Source organism: Lepisma saccharinum, chromosome 27, assembly GCF_977018435.1.
Source record: "Lepisma saccharinum chromosome 27, izLepSacc3.1, whole genome shotgun sequence".
NCBI classification, from domain to species: domain Eukaryota; kingdom Metazoa; phylum Arthropoda; class Insecta; order Zygentoma; family Lepismatidae; genus Lepisma; species Lepisma saccharinum.
The window spans coordinates 16,119,171-16,130,063 of NC_139255.1; the positions used below are offsets into that span (position 1 = coordinate 16,119,171).

General features: G+C 38.1%; 1 protein-coding gene across 1 annotated transcript; it reads right to left on the reverse strand.

The window, feature by feature from the left end:
• Window positions 1–912: 912 nt before the first annotated feature.
• LOC145980162 (uncharacterized) lies at window positions 913–8,069 on the reverse strand. Its single transcript, XM_083113201.1, has 5 exons — window positions 7,953–8,069; window positions 7,372–7,612; window positions 6,702–6,985; window positions 6,108–6,415; window positions 913–1,018 (listed from the first exon to the last, which is right to left on the reverse strand). The coding sequence occupies exons 1-5, from the start codon at window positions 7,977–7,979 to the stop codon at window positions 913–915; spliced, it is 966 nt and encodes a 321-aa protein (XP_082969327.1). The 5' UTR covers window positions 7,980–8,069.
• Window positions 8,070–10,893: the final 2,824 nt, after the last annotated feature.

The window sequence follows — 10,893 nt, forward strand, 5'->3', positions numbered from 1 at the left end:
GGCCAACCCGTTTTCTTCGCAGAAATTGACGTAGCTGACTACATGCTTTTCTACTTGGCGTGCGTGAACTTTGCTCCACAAATTTCTTCTCTCTTCTGTTGTAGTCCCCGTCTCCTCTTTTACGTCACCATACAGTAGACTGAACCCTAGTGGAAGTGTAGTCATCTGAAAATAGACAGAAAATATATTAATATATATATATATATATATATATATATTACACAAACTGTAATCACTGTTATATATTAATTCACACATATTTTCAGGAACGTAACATGCAGCAAGGAGAGGCTCTGCGAAATGCGTTTCATGAATATCAAGTAGGAGCAGAAGAAGAAGAGCAATTCGCAGAGCTTACCAGGGGTGTTAGGAGGTGCCTGGAGGTGCAGGCTGAAATAGATCGGCAATACGAATACACCTTTGCCGTATTCGCGGTTCGGCGTAACCGAAATCGGCAAAGGATGGAAGACATTTTTCATCAATATCGTCAAAGGTAATTATTTTTCAATTTATTTCTCATAACATTGTATATTTTGACATTTCCGACAATAACACTTTTTTCTTTGTAGCCGATATCTACATGAAACACAATATATATATATTTTTTTAATTATTATATACTGTTTTTCAGAATGGATCGACGGAATATTCGTAGAGCTGATAACCTACTTCTACTGGTACCTCCTGCGGTCCTCAGCGGCTATGTTCGTCCTCCTTCTCCTGCTCCGGAAGAGGTGGAGGTCAATTTAGTGCAACACGAGGAGGAGGAGGAGGAGGGACATATTACGCCTCCATTACCTCCAGCTAGAGAAGAGGACCGGGAAGAGCCACCCCCTTCACCATAAGCTGTATCTTCTCAAGTTCAAAATAAACCTCTGCGGCCATAGGTAATATTTTTTATTTTCTCACCTTTCAAGTTGTATCGTTTTCTCCTTCCGACGTGTCGGTCTCCTCTATGATATCCGGGAATTCACGATGCGGCTTTCTGTTGCCGAACTGCTCTTCCACTTTGCCGATGCTGGAAAGAAACAAATATTTTCGTTTACGATTCTTGTGACTTGAATTGATTGATTGATTGGGTGTTTTAAGTCCACTTTATGCACGGTACGACTAATCGGGACTGGACCTACAGTTTAAAGTGGGAGCCGAACCCCTATGTGCCTCCACCGGGAATCGAATCCGGGACTCCTTGATTACAAGGCGACGACGCTACCACTGCGCCATCGGGCAGGCTACTTGTGACTTGAAGGACGGTCGGAATATCCGACCATCTCTTCCAGATCTAATTCAGGACCTTTTATTACTAGTGTCAGCCACGATACTACATTTTTACTTACCTTAGGGTTCTTCACCTTCGATACCTGCTCGGATTTCAGACAGATAGCAACGACTCTGATGATCTTTCGACGGTGTTCCAATATCTGCTGCTCCTGGTGAAAAGCGACTCTGCTGATTGATTCTACAATGGATATGGTGATTCTGGTAACAACACAATCCACTAGCCCCTTATATACCTTCCTTCCGATCTACGTTATCAATACATTCCGTGCGCATTCGTTCGCGCAGAGCGTCCAACGCACACGTGCCTCTCCTATCTTCTTCCTGTCCTGGTACACTATACACAGTCACCTCTCCCGAGAAACCTACTCTTTTTGCTCTATTTTCTTTTCTTTACATCCTGCTTCTCAGACTTCTTTCTTTTCTTTTGCTCTTCCTCCATCACATGCTATCCGACAAAGACTCCTATCTCCTTTTATTCAACACCACAAGGATTCTTATCATACGCCTTCCACGATTTCTTATCTCAGCATTTCCGGACCACCGCACATAGCACTCTGCCGAAAGTTTCGTAACCCTCTCCCTTAATCACCAGACTCATTAACAGCCGGAAACCCATATCTCCAGCCCGACAAACACACCACACATATCACTCAACAGTTCCACAAATTTCATAACAACCGGAAACCCCATATCTCCACCACAACAAACACGCCACACTCCTTCCCGTCCTTTTCAATTAACGACCAACAAAATGATAATACCAAGCAACCAATCGTCGCCGGATTTCCTCCCTCACCACAATTTCATCAACGCCAATTACCATCCTATCTCCCTAATTAAACGCATATTTTTATCTTATTCACCCCTCCCAATTCTCAGAATTTCAAAATCATCGACGCCACACACAACGGGCTCAAACCGCAAACTTCCTGTTGCCCGCAGACTCAACGCGGAAGTTGTGGTTGGTTATCTCTGGCATGCATAATCAGCAAAGAAGTTGCATCCGTTCCGCTAATGACCAAATCCTACACAGAACTGATATGTATGTGTTGTGACCATCACTGCAGATTTTTCATTCTGCCGTAACGCCTCGACTGGTACAGTGTTGTATTGGTGGAGGGAGAGAATTTTGTACGTATATTACATCTATTTATTTCGATACAATAATAACATTTACTTGTATGTACAAACGGTTTTATTACTTCAACTCTTAGTACAGTTTTAGACGCCATCTCTCCTCAAACAACGGAAACACGTATCACGATTCCCAGAATTTCAAACTCATCAACGCCATCTTTCCTCAGACACCGGAAACACGTACTCCAATTCCGAGAAAACCAACCGTCACAGGAATCCACTACTTTTCCTCCCCAACAACCAATCAAAATCCTAATCAACTCCCGACCGGAAACACTTATCAATCTCCTCATTAACAACAGGAAAACCATATCATTATGCCACGCCCCCTTTTTCCCAACAGCCAATCAAAACTCTCAAAACACCCACACTTGCTTGCCCACACACCTACATCATCAATTGATCTTTGATCGATCTTTTCCAATCAATTGATTTATCGACTTCAACGCGGGTACATAACTACTCCTATGATTGAGTGTTGTTCAAGTTCACCTAATCATGTGAAGGTTAGCTCAAAGTGGCAGAAAAGTGACACAAAATAAAAAAAAATACACACACACATCAAATTAGAGAAGCATTGAGGGAAAGATTGATATATATATATATATATATATATATATATATATATCGTATTGACTTTTTAAAAAATAAAATACCTGGAACGATAAAGCTTAACAAATCATTTTTCAGTGACAGGAATATAACTACTGATGGAAAAACAAGTGCAAAATTAAAACTCAACCATAAGTTAATAATATAAATAATGCATAGGTGAAGGAAAAGTTACATGTACACCCACTGGCTGAGCTTACAATAATTGTAAAGGGAATTACAGTGATTCAGATACCCTCACAAATGTCATCATTGGAGATTTCTGGATTCATTGTTAAAATTGCACAAAGAAGTTTTAATATTAACATAGGTCATCTGGAAAGATGTTTATTGAAAGTTAGAAATCACAGTAAAATTACACATTTTTTTTATTCAATCACAGTAATTTTTAATATATTAACTCGAACAAAATTGTTGGATCCATACCACACTTGCACTGGCTACAAATAAATTTTGTTTAACATTGTGAGTACATTAAGTTAGAAGTTTTCATTTTGTGAAAGAAAAGGTTTTTTGGAGAGAAATAAAAATTTAAATTGATTGCTTCATGAACACAAAAACATAACTCTCGTGTTATAAACTGTTATACTTTTGCAAAATAAATTGAAAGAAAAATCATTTCTAAGGAGCTACAAACAAATATTTACCATATGCACAGAGTTAGTAATTATTATCTACATTTAAAAACATAAAATAATATATTCAAAAACGGGCATATCAGATTTTACCACTTGGCTGGTATTACATTATGTATGCTTTGAGATAATCTTTCTTATCCAATTCAATGCATAACCATGGGATGTCTGATTATACTATAATAAGAGATAATTACATAGTTAGGATATAATAATATTAAAAGATATCTTAAAAATCACCACAATAATTAAAACTAGCTCAAAAGTTAAAGCATAGCACAGTCTATGGATTGTAACCTATTGTCAGTGCCCAGTGCCATGTGAGATTGCATTGCGACGATTGCTTTCCACATTTACTTTAAGATTTCTGGGCCTTTTCTTTTTCCTCATAGATCCAGATCCACACGGGCGACCACTGGGCACTCTCCTGCATCCCTTTGTAATGCCAGATCTTCTCCTTCCTATGGATGTTGGCTGAACTTTGATTTTTCCCCCTTTCCTGAAGTTGGTGGATAAGCATTTGTTGATGTTTATTATTGCTGTTTCCAGCTGACTAGTAGATTTTATTTTCTCCAGGTGTCTTGACAGTTTTTCAACAGAAGTTGATGAAACACCAGTCATCAGTTGTCCCAGGCGATTCATTTCATACTTCAGCTTTTTCTGCTCTTCACTACTACATAATGAATGCTCTAAGCTGGTAGAGCATTTAGATGTAGGTGCAGCAACCTAAGCAATTTGCATTTCATTCATTGCTCTGGAGCTACAAGAAGGCATATGTGTGTCTGTAGAGCTACAAGAAGGTACATGTGTGTCAGCACACTCTTGTAAACCCAGAAAAAACTCTTCAGTCGGACAATCCTCACCTAAAGCAAGCAAGCCCAGTTTGTGTCTCTCGGAACACGTAATTGGTGGAGCATTGGGAAAGGGTACATTGAAACATCTGTGGACAACTGCTTGATGCTTGCAGAATACACCTGTCTTCCCACTAGGACAAGTACACATCCCAACAAGTGTGTTTACAATGTACTTTTCAGAATCATTTTTCTGACTAGGAACTGAATATTCAAATTCCCCTATCTCTTCAATATCTTCTTTCTTGTAATTCAGCATTCTAGAACACAGCCTCTCATATTTATGATATGCAGCTTGTCTTCTGTTGTATGCGTGATCCAAAATTCGTAGAACAAAGTATTCTTCCCAGACAGAAATACAAAATTCCAATAGAGCAACAGCATTGAATGCCTTTGTCCTACAAAGAATAACGTCCTTTAGAATTCTTATGCTGGCCTCAGAAAAATTGTTGGTATTGTGGTTTCTTGTTATCAGACCCAGCCTGCAGAAAAGAACCCATTCTTCTCTCCATTCATAAAAAGTTTCGAACCTGCTGATGAATTTGGGATACTTTTGTAAATTCCTAATTTCAGATACAGCTTCTTCCAGTTGGGAAAGTGTTTCAGAGTACATGACCTGTTGGGAAAAAAATATTTTTTAGCATATTTTGTACATGCATGTCAGTACATAAACCACTAATACACTAGAGTGAATATTTATAACAATATAAAGTTTCATTAAAAAGTAGACCAAAAATTAACATCTCCTCTACAGTTACATGCAGGTTTCTTTAAAATATATGGGGCAAATATGACAACTTGGAGGCATTGAGAAAGTTTAACTGTTCACAACAGAAAATGGTTACCCACATTACTTTCATTTTAGTTTTGCTGTGTAAAATACTACATTTTTATATAGTACATAATCCTCTATATTTGAATTACATTTTTATATAAGGGGTCCTGTTCACTTCTGGTTAATTGCCAATATTTTTACACTACCTGTATACTATTGTATATTACGTCAAGTTTTTGACTTAGAACTGATTTTCAATTAAAGAAAAATTTACAGCCAAAGCTATTCTACTAAAATCTCAAATCAGAATGGAATAAATCTTACCACCCTCCTCTTCTAAGATTTTTTTTGAACTTTTAAACATTTTGTTTTCTTATGGGGGAGGGACAACAACCACTCATCACTGTTAAATGATGTATATGATGAGACAATGCTGGGCACATTGAGTACTGAACTGAGTCTTTCTATGTTTTTGGTTTGAGTATCAACCAGGGCATATCTGTTACACTGTGTTTTCTTTCATCTAATCATAATTCACCATAATCATAATAATTAATTTAAACAGTTAGCAAAGCCACATTACACAACTAATAACACATGAAACAAGGTGTTGGGATGACACGTGAAACAATGAGCAAATCTCAGGATCGATGCCCTGTGAAGACACATATATGATAATCCCACTTTAAACAGTAGGTTCATTCCCAATTAGCCTATCTTGCATGAAGTGGACTTAACATATTGTCATGCATTCTTTGGTACACTACTGCCTTATGATACAGTTTGCTCAAAGAAGAATGAGGGATGAAAATCTACCTGGTTTCAAGGGGTTTCTTATCTTCTTGGGGTGGATCTCTGAAATCTACACAGATAATTGGAACCCTGCATATAAGTGTTTTATCTAACACAATTATAACAAGAATATCAACACAGCAGACTTTTTGAAACACATGCATTAACTCCTGCCGGTCTTCAGAGAGAATTGCACTTTGTTTTGAAGTCATCCACCTCCATTCAGCCTGGGCTACGTGAAAATGGCACAAGAGCTGTCTGCTTTCAGGCCAGGTGATCCTAAGTGCTTTTTTTTCTGCATACGAATCATCTGTCATGAATGCATCTGGAGCCTGTAATTCAAGAAAATATACTTTAAAAACATGTACATTCTGAATTCATGTGGGAAAAAGAATTACTTGATGTATTAATTCTGTCAATTTTGTGAAGTCTCTAACATGTTACTCCCTATTTTACTTGAAAATGTTACTTTCTTTTTCAGGTTATCTGTGGCTTAAGTAAATGATAATTAATCTACCAGTTTGCATGTCATATGAAACACTTGGTATTTTCCTTACTTGCCTGATATAACTACAGAAAAACATACACACACATAAAAAAATGTTCATTTACACTTACATCTTTCCCACAAAAGCACAATGGGAAGTGCTTCTTAAGAAGACCAAATGCTGTCTCGTAACTTGTTCCACTTTGGCCATTGTGAATAAAAACTGCAATAGGAACTGCACCAGCCTTTGTTGCAGTTAGCATCACAGTCACTGTTGACTGGGCTGTATCACAGCTGGAACTTGAGTCCAAAAATATCAGCTCCCTTGCTGCTTGCAGAGACTGAGCCCTTTTCATTATAGGTGATACGAGAAGGATCTCCCATGGTTCTTTTTCTTCAATGGCAACAAAGTTACCTAAAATGACAGGAATTGTACATTTTCTGTTAAAAAAACATAATGAACAGGTGAAATAACAAAAGTAATCAGTGGAATGCTGATGATAAAAATAAATTACATGCTACCATGAATATAGTGTTCATTTTATTAATTCCTCCTGTCTTGGTAATGGGGAAATTTGATTCAATTTTCAACATTTGCTTTTTCCAATTACCACTAAAGTTTACTTCAGTTTAGTAATCAACTCCTGGAAATTCTATGACAACAAGATATTTCTGACAAAACTATGCATGTAGAAAATCACTACATTTACACCATTTCATTATTTTGTACAAATTAAGTGTAGTTTTTAATTTCAAAGATGTTATTTGTACTTTTTCCTGAAAATATATCTTTACACTTACCGCTTGATTCGTATGTGTTAAATTTCTCCTTAATCTTTTGTAGTGGTTGAAACCCTATGCCAAAGTTTTTTTTCCTCCATTTGTCATGGAGATATTGCACTTGTCTGGAAGTTGGATTTATGGACGCATTAGCTATTGCTTCATATGGATTGTCTGCTAGAAGCAACTTGTTCTCGTGGAAGCGAATTGCTTCTGACACACCCATTCCTTCATTGAAGTACTGCTCAAATAGAAGCTTTGTCTGAAATGTAAGAATATATATGTACCCATTACAAGCACACAAGAATGAACTAATCCTGAGCCTACCAGAAATTAATGGAAACTCAAAGTATCATGTAATGTTAATATCACAATTGAACCAATATTTATAGAGTACTCATTCCTTTGAGTGCATAAAGTAGGCCTCTGTGAAATCATTTAGGAAGTTGGAAGTTGGTTGGGATGGGTTGTGTATATAGGATATGTGGATAAATACTGGTACTGACACTTATAGTTTGCATTCATTCACACATGTTCAACATAACCTTTCTAAGGAACTAACTGGTAACATGCCACCTTCAAAGAAAAACTAAATCACTTACCTCTTCACTTACTCTCAAGTATCTCATAGCATCACTTGAAGATGTAGTATGGTTATGTGCTGTATTAATCTTCACTACAGCACATAGCGGTACATTCAGCTTCAGAAAGGGATCATTTTTTCTGGTGTTCTTATTATTCTTTTTAATTAGAATATCTATCGATGCTTCACATCCTGTTTTGTTTCATTACACTTGTTTTTTGAGCTGTGCTGACAGACCCATTTCTTGTGCATTATAACCCTGTAAATTGATATTAAAAACCATTATTAAAGTTTGACACTATTCAAGTATTTGTTTTCTTAATAGTCATTCGACAATTCTATACCTAATAATGAACAATTTATTTCGATGCATTGAGACACATGAGTGTGCACTTTGTGTTCAAAGCTGTCATGTATATGTGTGCCATATAGAATGTATATTAATTCACATGGGTAGAACTCGTTAAATAAACGATGAAACAAACACGTATTATCCAATTAACAGAAAACATAACAGAAACTTCGTGAGTATAGGAGCTTTTGTAATTACTTTCAGTAATACTGTGTGGATACGACATTACGCACGGATTTTTTATTCCACTTCAATTATTTTATTTCATCTTTATTTAATGTAAAAAAATTGGAAACTAAACAGTAAAACAATGTAGAAAAATAATATGAAGTATTTTAAAAGGTGACTATTAACACTTACTTGGTAGGATTCTGCAGAGCAAAACTCTGGATCCAAGTTGTTGCCGAAACATCTCCAAACGTCTTCACAAACTCCACCGCTGCATCTTCACATGTTATCGATGCTCTAAGAATGCAACAGTTACTTGAGGAATTGTCTTCGTCTAATTCTAAAGAGAAATGTTCTCTCAATTTCGCTAGATAATTATTTATTATCATCGTAGCCCAAAGATGAATTTTGCGTAAGCGGCTGAATATACACCTTACAGGAACACTGGACAGTGAAACGTGAGCACTTCCGGTGCGAACAGCCAATAAGGAAGCGCTATATTCCGCTGGTTCTGCAGCACTATAGGGTTTGTAAATACGCCTCCCGGGACGTTATGGCATTCTTCAAGGTCATACCAGTCACTACTAACAACGTTGCCAACTCATGTTGCCTACTGACCTCGTAGCATATTCTCCTCAAAGTATGAGTGCGGGGACTTTTCGATCGCACTGATATAGGGATATACAGTAGGGCAGGACTGAAACATGTCGCTGAGGTCGCGAGTCGAACAACATATTGTTCTACTGCGAACACCAGGGCCGTAGTCAGCCAGGGGCTAGGGGTATTGCCGTTACCCTCGTTTGGGGGGAGGGCAAGTACCTGGATAAACGTGCCAACAGCAACAATAACAATAATAGTAATAAAGTAGCATGAAAACCATTATTATCCTCATAAATCATGCAAAAAGGGGGTAGAAGTCGGTTCGCACGCATTTGTGTTGAAACAGAGCATTAGAAATATTTTTTTCAACACGTCAATCTCACATTAGCTAATAATGGAAAGCAAGCACACAACCTGTTTTTGAAGGAAAGAAAGTGCATGATAAATGCATTCCGAATGTACATACATATCGGCATGTAAAATTTCCATCTACAATATTTTCTCTTCACATGGAGCGACGTAAATAAGAAATACATATGCTAACACTAAATTGTGTACATATTCAAAGTTTCATTAAACATATATATTATTTAATTGATTGAATTGCTGTTTTAAGTCCACTTTATGCACAGTAAGGCTAATCGGAACTGGACCTACAGTTTAAAGTGGGATCCGAACCACTATGTGCCTCCACCGGGTATCGAAAACGGGACACTTTGATTACAAGACGACGCTACCACTACGCCATCGGGGAGACCAATATATATTATTTAAATACATTACATAATCAATTCATCCAACTCGTAACAAACCAACATTAATAGCAAATAATATCACTCGCCGCCAAGGAATTCTCTGTTTTAAAACTTTTCTCACTTAGATCGTTCGGCCCCCCAGGGCCGACTCCCGCTACCCCTTAGCCACGGCATTGAACTCGATGAGACTGTGTAATATATATTATAATATATTTCTACTTTCATAAAATTTGAAATTAAGGGGTTGCAATTACGCCTCCGTTTCCTCTCTCCAGGTACCCTTGGCCGTCTGGAAGGAAAATGCAAGAAAAATATGAAACTAATTCCATCTTGAGAATCCTTTAACCCTACTACTAAATTTTGCTAGCCTGTTTCTTCTTGTACTTTAATGTTTGACCCCCACTCTTGCCTCTCCGTTAGACTTAATTTCCGTCCAAGGTTGATGAGCAAATCCCCCTGCCCCCTCTGGTTGCGAAACTGCGTACCTGGTTAAGGCACCATGCAAAGAGTTGGTTTGGTTTGAGTTGGTGTTTTAAGTCCACTTTATGCACAGTAAGGCTAATCGGGACTGGACCTACAGTTTAAAGTGGGGTCCGAACCACTTGTGCCTCCACCGGGTATCGAACCCGAGACCCCTTGATTACAAGGCAACGACGCTACCAGTGCGCCAAAGGGGAGGCCCCACCATGCAAAGAAAAGCAATTAGTTTTCAGTAAGGTGATTTTTGATTTCCCGATCATTCATTTATATAAATGAAGCTGTAATATTGAGTGCATTTCCTGGCAATAAGATAAAAACTGCTAACGCAGAACTGAAATCGCTAAGTATATAAATTCTCCTTGGAGCAGAAAGCTCCGTTTAGGACTTCGTAGGATTTAGGAGCTACGTAAGTAGGCAACATTGGCTGCAGCTGTCCACGTGGTGAAGAAACACCTGGAGCGACACGCTGCTGGAGGGCTGTTTCCTTCGAGCAGGTTTTGCAGGTGCCCGGGTCTTGTTGAATGCCCAGTTACCTTGTAACCTCAGAGCGCCTTGAAGACGAGGAACCCGGGTAAAGACGCAAGTCGACTCGTTGCTGTGGACCG

What these genes read in the sequence shown, in the direction of transcription:
- LOC145980162 (XM_083113201.1), bottom strand. Translation starts at nt 7,979, where the DNA reads ATGAGATACTTGAGAGTAAGTGAAGAG. An exon ending in TGTGCTTTTGTGGGAAAGAT is followed by an intron (nt 6,416 to 6,701) that starts GTAAGTGTAAAT and finishes CTTGAATTACAG; the next exon opens with GCTCCAGATGCATTCATGAC. An exon ending in AAGAAACCCCTTGAAACCAG is followed by an intron (nt 1,019 to 6,107) that starts GTAGATTTTCAT and finishes GTTTCTTTCCAG; the next exon opens with CATCGGCAAAGTGGAAGAGC.